Source organism: Pyxicephalus adspersus, chromosome 5, assembly GCF_032062135.1.
Source record: "Pyxicephalus adspersus chromosome 5, UCB_Pads_2.0, whole genome shotgun sequence".
Taxonomy (NCBI): domain Eukaryota; kingdom Metazoa; phylum Chordata; class Amphibia; order Anura; family Pyxicephalidae; genus Pyxicephalus; species Pyxicephalus adspersus.
The window spans coordinates 81133265-81151254 of NC_092862.1; the positions used below are offsets into that span (position 1 = coordinate 81133265).

The window sequence follows — 17990 nt, forward strand, 5'->3', positions numbered from 1 at the left end:
CATATCTGTCATGAGTCAGCATGGAATTCAGATTTGAATGAACCTTATATTCCTGCAAAGCACTGACACCATTGGAATTTCTAACAGAAAGACAAACAGAATGTTCTGGCTGATATGTTGAAAAAATAGGCAGCCTATAATGTGACAGCAGGCACTGTTTTTAGCAAACTGGATTGGTGCAAGTAGTAACCATGTAGGACCCAATATCACATGGAACAAACACAATGTAGGGTATCTTGACATGGATGTTCTGGGTGGTCAACAAAGGAGAGCCCAGGATAACTGTAGAGAAGGCCAGTGAAAGGGAATTGTTTTTTAATGCAATGCACCAACCACCATTTTGATAACAAAGGTACCATAGAGAATTAAACAAGAAAAGAAGGTGGCAATTGCCTACCACTGAGATTTTTAGATTTGTGTCTGCATAGTGAGGGAACAGGCCTATGTAGTAGAGCTTCCCAGGGGTTCTTCCGCAGTACAGTGCAGTGGAACCTGCAGTACCGTAGAAGGGTATGATTTTATACCCTTAACTATTGGGCATTCCCACCAGATGTGGAAAAAGGTGCCTTCAGCATCATATTCTCTGAAACATTTGGGGAACCCCCCTAAAACAAATTTAGCTATTATCGCTGGAGTCATGTAGCAACGAAAAAAACCCAATATATATGTGCGTTCTCCTGTGCCAAGATATTGGATGAGCATTTTGCCACCGCCATCTATATCTCGCCCCATTCCTCTGAAGTCAGGGTACATCCTAGATCGGCTTCCCATTTCAGCATGTAAGGGAGTTTTTGAGTAGCATGGATTAGGATTGCATAGAGCACTGATACTGAACCGGACAATGTCATATTGAGGAGGCAGCAAGATTCAGAGGCAATAAGGGAATGGGACATCCTGAGCATTTCTTGAGACAAAAAAAATGTCTTATTTGTAAGTATTGGCAGTATTCACTGGAGGGGAGAGACCAATTCTCTTGACGTTAGGTGAAGGATTTCACACCTGTGAATGTGAGTAAAGCATATGCATATTTCACAGGTATCTCAGCCCACCAGCGAAAAGCCATGGGGTTTTCAAGCACCTGTAAAAATAACAGAAATTGGAGAATTCCTTTCAAGGGTAGGTGTGGGGAAGCCAATCCTGCTGAAAACTTTACTCTGTCCCAGAGACCAAGGGAATGAGATAAGGTAGGGTCCTCGATCAAAGAACATTTAAATGCAGGGGTCCAAATCAATTATTATAAATCAGTGTCGAGGGATATTCAGCCGTATGCACCTGTGCCCATTGGGGGGAGATCAGTATCTTGGTGCAAAGCTGCCAACGGAGCTATTAGTGACACTTCAAAATACTTCTGGAGATTAGGAACTAAGAGTCCCCCAGAGACCTTGAATAACCCTCTCAGGAACTCCAGAATTATGGAGGTGCCAAAAAAAATTCAACATCTTTCTCTGCTCTGTTCAGAGGACATGTGCAGGAACTGGAATGGGGAAGGTGCAAAAAAAATATATTATTTTGTGGAGCTATGTCATTTTGAGAGTGTGAATCCTACCTATCCAGAAGATTGAGAAATTGCGTCATTTAGTAAGCAGTTCTGTCAGTTCCTTAAAGGGGGGGGGGGGTAATTAGTCTGGTATAGTGTAGTGACCTGTGGGGTTACATTAACCCCAAGAAATGGGATAACAGGCAGCCTTTGGAAGGCATTGTGTGGCTGCAGTGCACTACATGAGTTGGTGGAGTAAAATTTAATGCTTTAGATTTGGTATCATTTACTTGTAGATCTGAAAACGCCACAAAAGTGTACAAGGTGGTACAAAGATCATGGAAAATCAGGGGGGAAGTAAGGTATAATAGCACGTCATTTGGCAAATAAGCCACTGAGACCCCCTTAACACCTGTGTTGGCCCATAGGGCTGCTGCCAGATGACCTATGGCTAAAATATATGGAATGAGACAGACAGCCTTGTCTGGTTTCCTTGAGTATTGGAAAAGCTAGGGACCTAAATCCCAGGTACTTAACATTCACAGATGGAGCCGGTACCCAATTCAGGAACTCCTTGCCGAAACCCTACCGACTGAGGGCAAAAAAATGAATTGCCAAGAGATAGATTGAAACTCTTTCTGTATGTCTGTAAGGAAAGAAACATTAGTTTAGGTGATTTAGAGTTTGCCATGTGAACCACCTGGCGGACACCAGCCTGCTTCCGTGTGGGAAATCCCAAAATTTGTATGTCTACGTTCAGCAAAGAAATCGGCCTGTATTTTACCCAGGAGGGGGGATCCGTAAAAGGCTTTGATATGACAATAGAGGCCTTCAGATACTCAGGGAGCAAGCCTGGGCCCTGTTTAGGAAAATTAAAGGGTAAGGCCAAAAGTGGGATAATACCATCAATCATTGTTTGCACGATTAAAGTGATTTCCGTTTTTGAGATATGATTTAGCAAGGAACCCAGGTAAGCATCAGGTATTTGAGGCAGGCTAAAATTTTACTAAAAATGTCTGAGCAGAAGATTTTAGAAAATGTTGGAGAAGTAGAGTACAGTTTTGAGAGACAGGTTTGGAACTTGCTAAGTATTCATAAAAAACAGAGCAAAGAAGGGGTTTTGGCAAAGTGAGGTATTATATTGAATATATATATATTATAATAAATTATAATTCTCACAGAACAATACAAAACATTTTCATCAAGTAAACCACAATAGAGGACTTGTGGTTTACGAGAAACATTGGTTACAGTTTAGGCCCAAAGGGGTGCTATACAGTAGTAATATAGCATTGTGTAAATATATGCAAACATTTGTTGGACTTGTAGGTAGATATTTGTTCATGTAGACGGTTGTACCCGAAGCATTTCCCCCTATTAGGCTTCCTCAGGGGTAGCAACGAAATGTTACACAAGCAGTTAACCCCCCTAGTGTTCTAATTATGTCCATGTTACTTTTTTTGCATGGAAATTTATTTTACATTGTGGGCCTATAATTCTTAGGCATACCTCACTGACATTTGTCCAACATTTAATGAATTTAATAATAAACTTTAAAGAAAAAAACACAAAACTCTGTTTTAAAAAAATATTGAAACATGTAATATAACTGTACAGAATCATGTATAATATATATATATATATATATATATATATATGTAATATGAATATTTCTTTGTTTTGGACTCAATACAGCTATTTTGTATTGAATGCAATACAATTTTTTTTTAAATTTCCAACGCTCCTCCCGCCCGCACCAACGCATTCACCGACGTCACTGGGAAACCCCAAAGATTGTCTGGAGATCGGACGAGGAGGACGTGTCCCCAGGACCTGCGGGAACCAGCAGGACCTGGGGGACGCCGACAGAGATAGGTGAGTGTTTTTTTTTTTAAGTTTTAATGGACCCCGAGTGTGACTCGGGATTACTGCTTTTGCAGGTAAAATCCACCCACTCGGGATTACCGCTAGAGGAGTTGATATAATCTAAGTTTGCAAACATACAAATAAATGTTAGAATCATGTTGACATTTTGTAAAGGTAAACAGAAGCAATATAATCCAATAACGTACAACAGTATAATACCATGGTGAGTATTCAGGATCCTAAGGTCAATCAGAATCAAATGAAACAAAATTTATAATCTAGGTATATGTGCATGTAAAGTATAGACAGGCCTTATTTATAAATGATTCCAAAAATGGTTTTGGAATATAGGTAACTAGAAAATTATTAGCTAGGACTTACATGGTCCTTATTGTGTGGCCTTATCCTGCATACCTGGAGAAGAGGGGGGGAATCCCAAGTGGTAGAGTGGTAACGAGAGTCCTCACGTTAGATGAACAGTAAGGCAGGCTGTTGTGTTTCAGGGATATGGTTGGTAATCTACAATGTATGCATTAAGCAATGGTGAATAACAAAGATGGGTAAGTTAAGGATTGAAAACCAGTGCATGTGATAAATAGTTTCAAGATACCAGCCAGTAAGAGTATTAGCCAGTTCTTGTGATAATCAAGGCAGTTTCATGTAAGGAGCTGAAGACCTTCAGTGCAGCATAGGGGGTCACTGTGACACCGTCTCCTATATGAGAGATGGCGTCCCAGGGACCTCCCCACGCCTATGAATACATCTATGATGACAATCTGGAGCTAATGTAGACATACATCCAGTTTCTCCTGTTCTTCTCAGCCTGATTTATATTAAAAACTACAATACTTAAAAACCATACTATAAAATATATGAATAAAAATCCTGAATAAAAAGGGTCATCTTTCTACAGCGCTGTGCTATATGTCAGAGCTATATTTGGATAAATGTATGTGTGTATGTCATCACTAGGAAATGCATAGAGACATTTCAACCAAACTTTGTTTGTTCCACCATCACTCAGAGACGCATCAAGACATTTAAACCAAAATGCTAGACATAAGACTCAGACTCATGTGAGTGCACCGCTGATCTTTGTACAGCGCTATGCTATTTGTCAGAGCTATATTTGTTTGAATGTATGTATGTGTATATATATATATATATATATATATATATATATATATATATATATATATATAGATGTGTGTATGCAATCACTAGACAACGCATGGAGACATTTCAACCAAACTTGCTGAACAACTGCCTGAGACTCATGTGAGTGCACTGCTGATCTTTGTGCAGCACTGTGCTATATGTCAGAGCTATATTTGGTGATCACTAGGAAACGCATGAAGGCAATTTAACCAAACTTGCTAAGTTCCATCATCATTAGGAAACACAGAGACATTTAAACCAAATTTGCTGGGCATATTACACCGCTGATATTTGTACAGCACTGTGGTATATGTGAGGTATATTAATGTATATTATTAGTGTGTGACCGTGGGGGGAACAATAGATTGTCAGCTCCTCTGTACAGAGACTGATTGGTCTAGCTCAGTGTTTCTTTGTACAGCACTATGGTATATGTCAGAGCTATATAAATCTATATATATAAAATTGGATGTATTTGTGTGTGTATGGATGTGTGTATGTTCCACTATCACTCGAAAACGCATGGAGACATTTCAACCAAACCTGCTGTACATATGACTGAGACTCATGTGAGTGCACCAGTCATCCTTCTACAGCGCTGTGCTATATGTCAGAGCTATGGTTGGATGTATGTATGTGTGTATGTCATCACTAGGAAACTCATGGAGACATTTCAACCAAACCTGCTGTACATATGACTGAGACTCATGTGAGTGCACCAGTCATCCTTCTACAGCGCTGTGCTATATGTCAGAGCTATGGTTGGATGTATGTATGTGTGTATGTCATCACTAGGAAACTCATGGAGACATTTCAACCAAACTTGCTATGTTCCACCATCACTCGGCATCGACACATTTCAACCAAAATTGCTAGACATATGACTTAGACTCATGTGAGTGCATCGCTGATCTTTTTACAGGCAGTTTTCCTCACGCACCAGTGATTTGCAAGTGATTTGTAATTAATCAGTTGCATACAACTCTGCAAATCAGGCTCAAAAGAACAAAAAAAAGATACAAATAAAAAAAATAATAATTTAGAACATTTTCAGCCCAACTGCAATTACCCAAATATAGGCTTCTCCTTAAACACACACAAAATAAAACAAAGTGAAAACAAATTACACAGGTCAACATGTCAGTTTCATTAGATATAATTGTATATGGGCTTTGTAGTATTTCTGATGTGGATTTCAAATCTGTGTTCAGTTTTTCTCTAGCATATCTAGTTTTTGTGATGCAGCTAATTATATATTGTGTAAAATTCGTTATAAATAGCCATAACATATTACAACATTTAACAACAGTTTTCTTTTTTTAAGGTTAGAAACCGCACTAACTGCGATTGATTTCATTTGTCATCATGCCTAGAATATGCCTTAATGATCCAGACAGTTTCTATTACGTGTGTGGTTCATTCACGACGAAAGCACAACGCCAAATTACCACAGAACTTAAAAAGATAAACAAATTATATTTCGGCTGTCCACTTGGTGACCAGGATAAATCTTGGGCTCCACATATCATCTGTACCAGTTGTTCCAACAGACTGCATGACTGGCTAAATCGGCTTAAAGCAGCAACACCATTTGCAATCCTGATGGTGTGGAGAGAACCGCGGAACCATCTAATCGACTGCTATTTTTGCTGTGTCAACAAAAGTGGATTCTCTGGTAAAACTAAGCACAAAATTGTAAATCTCAGCCTTGATTCTGCAATTAGGCCTGTTCTCCATGATGATTCATTGCCAGTTCTGGTACCACCACATGATGGACTTGCTTCTGTAGAAGGTGATGAAGAATGCCCTGGAGTTGCAGCCAGTTACAACTCCTAATAATCTGATTTTAACTACTTGGCCGATAAAGATTCAGAACCAGAGACCTTTACACAAGCTGAGCTGAATGATCTCGTTAGTGATCTAAATCTCTCCAAAAACAAAGCAGAACTTCTTGTTTCAAGGCTTAAACAGAAGCACTTGCTTGCAAAGGGTTTAACTACAAACCTAAAGGAGTCCTGAACATGAAGTTACTACTTGAAGCAATCCAGTATAAAACACACCAGTGGAACATCTGTGGAGAACTAAAGGTCATTGGCTTGCTGACAGGAATTCAAGGAAGATTCACAAAATATTGCTGTTTCCTATGCTCTTATGCCTGTGGGACAGCTGATCTACGGGAGACCATTATGTCAAGCGTGATTGGCTTCCAAGAGATACCTATAAGCCCAGAACAAGCAGTGTCAAGTTTCTGCCTCTGGTTGATCCGCATAAAATATTTCTGCCACTTCTCCATATCAAGTTAGGCTTGAATAAGAACCTTCTAAAGGCCATGGGTAAATCAAACCCCATGAGTTTTCAGTGTCTTAAAGAGAAGTTTTCAAACATAAGAACTGCAAAAATGAAGGAAGGGATATTTATAGGGCCACAAATCAAGTCTGTTTTGCAGGATGATGTTTTTAAACAATCTCTCTCAGCAGCTGAGCCAGAAGCTTGAGATGCATTCAAGTGGCTGTGTGAAAATTTCCTGGGCATACCCTGGGCAAGGAAGGAGTTCAGAATCTGCTTGATTTATACCAGAAACTGGGTTGTTGCATGTCATTAAAAAAATACATTTCTTGCACTCACATCTAGAATTCTTCCCGGGAAATCTTGGTATGGTGAGTGACGAACAAGAAGAACATTTTCACCAGGACATTCAGTTAATGGAGCACCGCTACCAGGGTTTCTGGAATGAAAGTATGATGGTTGACTACTGCTGGATGCTGTACAGCGATAATCCAGACAAACAGTACACAAGAAAATCATACTCTAAGCATTTCTGAAGAAACAATGGTACCTGACTGACACTGTTCAGTAGATCTTTACCACAGTGTGCCTCATTTTACTTCACACTGAAGATATATTAACATTCACTTCAATGGCGCTTACATTTTAGTACAAAATACATGCACGTACAATGTTAACTATAATAGTACTCATAGCTCAGGAACTGTACAGTGAAAACTGTTAGGGAAAACTGAAATCAGATCTGAAATCTGCTCGAAAAACTGATTTAGAAAAGTGTGCTGTGGTTTCTGATGATTATCAAAACTAATTTTTTTTGACCTGTGTTATTTATAAAGTATTTTAGGGTTTACAAAATCCTTTTACCAGTCAGGGCCGTATCACAATTCTACTGCTGTGCTATATTTTTTTCCACTAAAATACAAAACTGTAAACTGATCTTTTAATAACACAGCTCAACAAAATTTTTTTTTTTTTTTACTTGCCAAAGATTTTTTAATATATTTAGTGTATTTCAGGTCTGCTGAATCCAGAAATGACATCAGTTTTATTGAATTAGCTTCAGTTCTTGTGATACAGGAATCTGAATAAACAATTTTACCAACAATAAATGTTAACACAGCATATTATTGCCAATCTTTATTTACACCGATATTTTGCATTTTATATAATAAATTTAAAAAATAAACTTTCATTTGCCTTCTTTTTATTCATACATTTTTTTTTACAGAAATATGAGTTCTTCAAGAAGTTGTTTAAATTACCTTAATGTATTTTGCTACATTTGTGGTGAATATTCTCAGCAAAAACAGAGAAGAAACATTACAGAATTTGTGAAACAAGCATATCTTGCATATTTTGGTATTTAACTGGGGGACCAGGATAAGTATTGGGCTCCCTATATGGTATGCAAAACTTTAGTGTAGAGTGTCTACGTCAGTGGAAAAATGGAAAACTAAAAATTTTGAAATTTGGTCTACCTATGGTATGGGGAGAGCCCAAAAATCATCATTATGATTGTTATGTTTGTGCTGTGAATGTAAAAGGTTGCAAGAAAAACAAGTGGGAGTATCCTGATTTGGAATCAGAAAGACGACCTGTGCCACATGGTTTTAATGTTCCCATACCAGTGTTCAGTACATTCCCTGATATTCTTTTATCCGACATGGAGGACATACAGGGTTTGGAGGGTAATCCAGGAGTTAGCAGTGGAAGTGAATATGAAGGAAGTGTTTCATCAAACCAGCAGTTCTCCCATGCTCAATGATTTAATACGTGACCTAAGTTGGTCAAAACAAGCATCTGAACTTTTAGCATCCAGGCTAAAAGAAAAAAACTGTCTGAGACCGGAAGGTAAAAAACAGTTTATAGGACAAGAAAGGTGAAACTCCTACCATATTTCACTGAAGATGGAGACCTGTACTGTTGTAACATCCCTGGACAACTAGCCCATATGGGAGTACCAGAATACCCAAAAGACTGGCGGCTTTTCACGGAGAGTTCCACTTGAAGATTGAAATCTGTTTTACTGCATATTGGCAACTGCTATGCATAAATTCCAATTGTTCACTCAACAAAACCTAAACAATAATAGGAAAATATCCAAATGGTCTTACAAAAGCTTTGTTATCATGAACACCAATGGTCCATATGTGTGGGACCCATATTTCATCTGCCTGTGGGATAGCAGAGCAAAGCAGGATGACTGGAAAAAAAGTGACATGGCCTCCAAGGGAAAACATGAACAAAGGTGCAGCAAAGATCATTAACAAGCCAATGGTTGACAAAGAAAAAATCATTCTCCCTCCACTACACATAAAGTTGGGATTAATGAAGCAATTTGTTAGAGCTCTGAACAAGGATGGTGATTGCTTCAAATACATTTGTAGACTCTTCCCTGAATTAAGTACTGAAAAATTAAAAGCAGGAATCTTTGATGGACCCCAGATTTGGAAACTGATAAATTATTCAAATTTCACAAGTTACATGGCTGATACTGAAGCTTCTGCCTGGCACATATATGTCATGGTTGTCAAAAACTTCTTGGGTAACCATAAAGCACAAAATTATAAAGAACTGGTACAAAACATGCTCCTAAAACTTTAAAAATTTGGTTGCTACTATGAGCATAAAGGTACACTATCTCCATAGCCATTTGCAAAAAATTTCAAAAAACCTAGGCGTATTCAGTGAGGAACAAGGGGAGAGGTTCCATCAAGATATAAAGGTGATGGAAGAAAGGTATCAGTGCAGATGGGATAGAAACATGATAGCAGAATACTGCTGGTGCCTTCAACATGATTGCCCTGATCATCAACATAAAAGGAAATCATTCAAACTGAGTTTTTCAATGACTTTCCTTGTGATTAGTTTTGTAAATATACTGAATATAGAATATATTGACAATAAGTATTTCAAAAATTTTATTTTGTATATGTAGGCATATCTAGTTTAATTTTGCCTAACATTCATGTTTCATTAGGTTTCTATGAGGTAATTATTGAGGCCAATATTTCAAAAACTAGAGCCAATCTAGCAAAACCAATACCATATTTGGAATCGGTGCATACAACATGACTTTAACCTAAAATGACTTTAATCTGTTTGGCAAGAAAATGTTTGTTGACCAGTGTAATACTTCACTCTACTCTCTGTTAGAGGTCTACAACAGGCTGGTCATTTCCTCCTGGCCCTTTAAAATTCAAACATTCAATAAACCATTTTGACAGCTCGGACTTCCCCAAAAAACAGTTTAATTGAATTCTTATCTGATTTTTCTCAGCCTGTAAAGATTTGTTTTCTGCCTTCACATTTGTGAAGGAGACCCAAGGTATGTATTGTATATGTATGTATGAGGATGGTCGCCTGCACTGTATACTCTTCACTATCATACCTGTTTGTGGCCAAATGTTCCACAAGTATACCATTGTATCTTTTGAAAGGCATTGAAACCTTTCTTTCAAGTTACAGGCTGAGAACACTGAATTACACCGACCTTTAATGGCTGAATTGTCTTAGAAGAGTTTTGGACTAAACACTAGGTGTGACTGCTGCCCTACTAAACTGGGAAGACACATCTTTTACTATTTTGTAAGGAGATGGAACACCTTTCTCCTTGCTGGAAGATGCAAACAAATACTCCAATTTTCTTTCTGGCACCTTCAATGTATTAGCAAGCTGACCCCTTTTCAAACGCAATCTTTTATTCTCTGGCTGCCCTTGACACCAATTACAACAAAGAGCTGAGCTCGGTTATTTCAAAGCCATTATTTCTAATTTTTAGAAACTCTTTAGTCACTGGCAAGGTACCAATGGACTGGCGTAAGGCCAACGTGGTTCCTATCTTTAAAAAAGGAGCAAAGTCATTACCAGGTAACTACAGACCAGTTAGTTTAACGTCCATAGTAAGAAAGGTCCTGGAGAATTTGATAAGGGACAACATAGAGGAGTTGCTACTAGAAAATAATATTACAAGTGATAGTCAGCATGGCTTGAAAAAAGACCGAAGTTGTCAAACAAATTTACTCTTTTTATGAGGAAGTAAGTAAACAGGTAGACAGTGGAGTAGCAGTTGATATAGTGTATTTGGACCTTGACAAAGCATTTGACACTATACCCTACAGACGGTTAATATGCAAGTTAGGGTCAATAGGCTTAGAAAAGTCTATCTGTAAATGGATCGAGAACTGGCTTAAAGATTGCATCCAGAGAGTTGTAATTAAGGATTCAAACTCTAAATGGTCTAAGGTTATTAGTGATGTACCCCAGGGTTCAGTGTTGGGACCTTTACTGTTTAACATCTTTATAAATGATATAGAGTTTAGGATTAAAAGTACCATTTCTCTGTTTGCAGATGACACCAAACTATGTAATGGAATTAAATCCATACAGGATGTCTATATTTTACAAGCAGACCTGGATGTACTGTTTGATTGGGCAGCCAAGTGGCAAATTACATTTAATATGGATAAATGTAAAGCTATGCACATGGGGGCTAACAACATGCATGCTTTATACTGTCCAGGGGGAATACATTTGGGGTAGTCAGAAATGGAAGGATCTGGGGGTTCTGGTAAATCATAGACTTAATAACAGCACGCAATGCCAAGCTGCAATATCTAAAGCTAGGAAAGTACTTTCTTGCATTAAAAGAGGAATAGACTGCAGAGATCGAGACATAATCATGCCCCTGTACAAAGCGTTGGTCAGACCACATCTGGAATATGCAGTCCAGTTTCAGGCACCAGTGCACAAAGAGTGCAGAGAAGGGCAACTAAACTAATAAAAGGAATGGAGGAGCTGAACTGAATCTATTCTCCCTTGGGAAGAGACGTTTAAGAGGGGATATGTTAACCCTGTATAAATATACATAAATGGTCCATATAGAAAACGCTCTTCCCCATTATTCACTTTGAGGTCATTACAAAGAACAAGAGGGCACCCCTTGCGTCTGGAGGAAAAGAAGTTTAAGCTCCAGATAAGGAAGGGACTCTTCACTGTAAGGTCTGTGAAAATGTGGAATCGGCTCCCTCAGGAAGTAGTTTCAGCAACTACTATAGATTGCTTTAAGAAAAAGCTGGATGCTTTACTAGAAGCACAGATTAAAACTGGTTATTAAGGATTTAAAGTAAAAATAACAGTGACTGTTGTTCCAGGGAACATCCGATTGCCTCATGGAATTTATTGGCACCCTCAACTTAATACTTGTTGTTAAGTGGAGGGTGCCAATAATTTAGTTCGGGAAAAGTAAAGATAACAGACTGTTGATCCAGGGATCATCCGATTGCCTCATGGAATCAGGCAATTGATTGAAGCTGTTGAAGCAAATTGTTCCAGGTTTTTTTGCCTTCCACTGGACCAACTATGTCCATAGGGTTTCATATCTGGAATATGTTTATTTCCCTAGTGGTTGAACTTGATGGATTTATGTCTTTTTTCAACCTAACCTACTATGTAACTATGTAACACTGCAACCACGTGCTTTCAATACTTCACATGAAATTTTGGAAATCTCACATCTCCTTCTAACTTTACTACTTCACATTGCTTAGCCATTCAACAGGCTGCAAGAGTTAAAGCATTTTTAGCATCATACTTGCTTAATGCGTTTTCACTCTTATCATCTTATCTTCACATTTTCCTGCACCCTGTACCAAGGATTTTTAGCTTCCTCCAACACTTTAACAATTGGCTCAGTGATCTTATTTTAGCACATTTAACCAACAAGGTTTCCAGGAAGCACAAATCTCACACTTGCTCAACAACAACAAAAGATTATACTCAATAGCACAGGCGTTTACTCTTCTCACAACTGGGCAAGCAGTGTGAGCAACAAATTTTCTAGCACAATGGCTCTGCACACCTTGTTACACATTTATTGATATATCCTCCCTGCCAATTATGTAACAAATTATTATTACTAAGGATGATATACAATATAATATGAATAATTATTTAATAAAATACCAAATAATGACAATGTTACAAATTGGACCTAAACAAATTTACCCACCTTTTTTTAGAATAACTGTTTGTTCCTTCCCAATCGGTCATACCCACCTTTTTTCTTTCCCTTATGCCTTCCAAACCCTGCCTTATTTTTCTCATTTTACAATTTTTCCTTTCTGTGTGATCTACCCTCTCAATGATAGATAGATAGATAGATAGATAGATAGATAGATAGATAGATAGATAGACAGACAGACAGATGGATTCCCACACAAATAGGACTAGTGCTATAAAGTACAATTATGACTAATCCATAAAGGATAATTGATCCAATTCCTTTAGTGTTTTCTTGCATGCAATCCACCCCTTCCCATGCCTAGTTTTATGGCTAAATTTTGAAATTCAAAGGGCTATGATAGTCTCTTTGACAGGACAACTTTATGGCAAAGTCTAAAGTCAGCCTTTCATGACACATTTTATGTACTGCATTTTCTGGCAATAAAGATAAGTCTGTTTATTTACTTTATGCCTTTTCTTCTGGAATGTCTGTTGGTTTATTCAAAATAGATTTATCTGATTCATTCTTTTATTTTGCAGACTGATGTAATGCATCAGAATGTCTATGATTATATTCATGTGGATGACCGGCAAGAATTTTGCAGGCAACTTCACTGGGCTATGAATCCTCAGCAGATGGAGTATTTACATGAATCACAAACAGAAACAGGTTTGTTTGATGGCAGATTTATCTAACAAAATAAATAAAAAGTAAAGTTCAACTAGGTCAAATTGTCTGTGAATATTGTAAGTATTTAATACTATTTTATTGGCCAATAATGAGGTCTATACTGATTATTGATAACACATTTTTAATATACTTTTTCCACAGTATTCTTACATACAGATAACAACTGACATTTAACTGACTACAGTTCTACAATTTCTTCCCTTCTTGTATCTTATAATTTGTAGATAATCCAAGTTTTACTTAAATCAAATGACATTGTTGTTTATACCCTCAGTAAGCCATGTTTCATGGTAGCAGAAGACATAGCTTTAGGCAGTCAGCCTATAAGCTTAGGCATTGTAGTATATAGGCATGTACAATGGAAGTACTCAGTTACCAGGAACCTTTTGGTTTCTGTTTGTATATTAACATAACATAACATTTTTTAGCCTTGTGTACACAAACAAAAACGGCAGAGCTCAAGTCCAAATTGCTAAAAGCCACAATGGCCCAAAATTGATATGATTGCGAAACGGATACAATTAAGGTTGAAAAAGCACCAGGACCTCATGAATTAAAACCATGTGTCCTCAGAGAGCTGAGCTCAGGTATTTCAAAGCCATTCTTTCTAATTTTTAGATACTCTTTAAGCACTGGCATGGTACCAATGGATTGGCATAAGTCCAATGTGGTTCTTATCTTTAAAAAGGGAGCAGATTCAATCCCAGGTAAATACAGACCGGTAAGGTTATCTTCTATAGTTGGAAAGGTTCTAGAGAGTTTGATAAAGAACCACATAGAAGAGTTTCTGCTAAAAAATAATATAAGTGATAGTCAGCATGGCTTCAAGAAAGACCGAGGTTGTCAAACAAATTTACTCTCTTTTTATGAGGAAGTAAGTAAGCAGGTAGACAGTAGAGTAGCAGTTAATATAGTATGCTAGACTTTGTTAAAGCACTTGACACTGTACTCCACTGAAGGTTATTATGTAAGTTTTGGTTTAAAGGTTTAGAAAATTAAAACTGTAAATGGATAGAGAACTGGTTTAAGGACCGCATTCAAAGAATAATGATTACTGATTCATACTGTAAATGGTCTAAGGTTATTAGTGGTGTACCCTATAGTTTAGTGTTGGTATTTTTACTGTTTTACTGTATAGAGAATTGGGGATTTAAAGTACCATTTCTGTGTTTGCAAATTACACCAAATTATGTAATGGAAGTCTATACGGGATGTCTGTAATATACTAGCATACCTGGTTGCACTGTTGGATTGGGCAGCCAAGTAGCAAATGACATTTAATATCAATAAATGTAAAGTTATGCACTTGTGGCAAACAACATGCATGCTTCATACAGTCTAGTGGGAATACATTTGGGGAAACAAAATTTAAAAAGAACCTGTGTGTTCTAGTAAAACCATATACTTAATAATAGTTTGCAATGCCAAGCTGCAATATCTAAAGCTAGCAAATTACTTTGTTGTATTAAAAGAGGAATAGACTGCAGAGATGGAAGCATATTCCTGCCCTTGGGCAAAGCATTGGTCAGACCTTATCTGAAATATGCAGTCCAGTTTTGGGCACTAGTTCACAAAAAGATATTGTGGAATTGTAGAGAGTGCAGAGAAGGGTAACCGAACTAATAAAAGGAATGAAGGAGCTCATCTATGAGGAGAGATTAGCTAAACTGAATCTATTCCCAATGAGAGATTTTAAGGGGGGTATGATCACCCTGTATAAATATATACATGGTCCATATAGAGAACTCTTATCTTGAATATTCACTTTAAGGTCATTACAAAGGACAGAGGGGCACTATTTGCATCTGGAGGAAAAAAATTTAACCCCTGGAAAAAAAGGGATTCTTTGCTGTCAAGCCAATGGAAATGGGGAATAGGCTCCCTTAAGAAGTAATTTTAGAGAATACTATAGATTGCTTTCAGAAAAAGCTGGATGCTTTTCCAGAAGCAGATAATTTAACTGGGTAATAAAGTAAAGATAACAGAGACTGTTAATCCAGGAAACATCTGATTGCCTCATGGAATCTGGAATGATTTTTTTTCCCGTTGGAGAAAATAAAAAAAGTGTTTTTTGCCTTCCTTAGGGTAAGCTATGTCAATAGGGTTGTATCTATAATATGTTTATTTCCTTAGTGGTTGATGTAACTAATTTACTTGTTCATGCAGCCTTATTTATTCTTAACATACAGTTATGAACTGCACAAGCAGTGAGGCAGGTGATTACTAAAAGCAGGAACCGAAGCGAGATCACTGATGGGTGAAATTGAGTTTATTTTAAGAATGGTGCAAATATAAACAAATAAGGTGAACAAACACTGTGACAATTCAGAAAATAACTAACTCTGCCAAAACAACGAATTAACAAACTTACATGAAACAAAGTGCCACAGTACTGCAAGGCAGGATGGTGGACCCTCTGTGCCACCAGCTCAGTTGGCAGAGATGTACCTGGGGCACAGAGTCTATGCAGCGGTCTAAGGTCAGGGCAGGCAGCAATCAGGAACAGTCAGGTCAAGCCAGGGTCGGTACATTAACAATCAGGAACAGGAGACACAAACTGGAACAACAGAAACCTGCAGGCAGTGCCAAAGGAACTCCTTGTTCAGGTAACTTCCTTATGCTAGCTACTTCCTTTTATAGGGAGGGTCAGATGTTGTGTTTCAAACTTTAATACACTTCTACTATTATGTTATACTGTAAAATAAATCTTCATGAAAGACAATGTACTGCTTTGGGACATATAAATTGTGACAGACGTGATATGCCCCAATAGTTATAATGACAGTAATTTTCATGTGCTTGGGGACTGAGATATATTTCTGAATATATGCAGAAAATTGTATGTGGTATGGGTGGTTATGAAAAGGTATGTCAGTGTAAGATGCATCCCAAAGTATTTATAGGTCAAATTGTTTTATTACAGAAGTAAATAAAGGTTTACAATACAAATGGTACAAACATGGTACAAAAATATGTTTAAAAATTTAACAAGGTTTTCAACAGGTACACATTGTCAATTTGAAAAAAGACATGCAATAAAAAAAAACTGTTTTTTTAATGGTAAAGGAAGAAAAAAAAATGGTGGAGGGGGCATAAAGGTTGAAGACTGTATGGTGTGTAAAACAACCATTTAAGGATAATTAGACTAAGAAAGTATGCATCAATTATGCAAGCCAGAGTCTCAGCCTGCATGAAGAGCTGAAGTATTCCCAGCATGCTGAGCAGGCCATAAATTTATCATTACAATCAATATCAACAGCTATAATTTCCTTTATTCCTATAATTTCATTGACCTAGATTAGCCAGAGGGCCAATGAATGGGGGGACGTTTGTTTCCAGTAGAAGGGGGATGAGCTGGCGTGCTGCTGCCAGTAGATAGCAATACAGGATTTTCTTTGGGGAAATCGTGGGGTCTGGAAATATTGTCAATTAACCAATTTCAGGAGTTGGGAAGATATTGGTAGTATTTATCTCGGAGCAGACCGTAAAGATATCTCTCCAACACGGTTGTAGCACTGGACAGACCCCTCATATATAATGGTAAGTACCTTCCTCATCCCCTCACCTGCAGTACATACTGGGAACTGCGGGGAAGATATGGTGTAACAAGAGCAGATCTCTGTACTACCAGGATAGAATTTTGTAGTTTTTCTCCTGCATGTATCCACAAGCGAAAGTTTTTTGTGTCAGTAAGCCAGTCCAGTTCTGCCATGTCATGTCCCAAGTCTCTATGCCGATCAGTAATGAATTTAGGCAAGGGTTTGTCATTTACCCCTATGAGCACATTGTATAGTAGGAACACTAAGTGATGAGGGGCTTCAGCAAGGGTACACAACAGTTCAAAGTCTGTTATTGGTCTGTTTGGAGTGAGAGGTGTAGTGTTTAAAAGAAGGTTTTGAGTTACATTCTCATTAACCAGGACTTCATTAGCAGTGGTCTCATGTCTGTTGGGATAAATGTACCTAATGTGGGTTCCACAAAATGTCTAGCCTGTGGCCAGAACTCACTAGTATTCCCTTCCAAATGATCTAAATAGAGTCCAACAGGGAATGAAGGGTTATTAAAGAGGGGAGTCAGTGGGGAGAGAGTGGATGATAAGGAAAGACAGCCAGAAACTGAGCACCAGATTTTCATCATGGCAGTAATGAGTGGTGAACCCTCTATTTACTGTCTGACAGGGGGTGGGAGAATTCATGTCAGTATTCTTAAGTCTAAAGCTACATACACACTTCCAATTATTATCGTTGGAAAACGAACGACGAACGTTCATGCACGATATATATGAACGATCGTATAGCACCGATCCTGCACATAGAGTTAACGACACGATCGTTCGTAGATATTGTACACACAATAGATACGATCGTTTGAGCGATAGAGGAACTATGTGCACGACAGGAAAGTGAACGGACGTTCGTTCATCACGCATGCTCAGCCCATGGACGATCAACGAACGACCGTACACACGAACGATGTTCAACGATCGTCGTCCAATCCGATCCGTCGGTC

General features: G+C 38.0%; 1 protein-coding gene across 1 annotated transcript in view; it reads left to right on the forward strand.

The window, feature by feature from the left end:
* The window catches only part of AHRR (aryl hydrocarbon receptor repressor), a 284245-nt gene that overhangs the window by 142395 nt on the left and 123860 nt on the right, over positions 1-17990 (forward strand). The window contains 1 exon segment of the mRNA XM_072411941.1: positions 13331-13460. Within this exon segment, the coding sequence (XP_072268042.1) occupies positions 13331-13460 (130 nt within the window).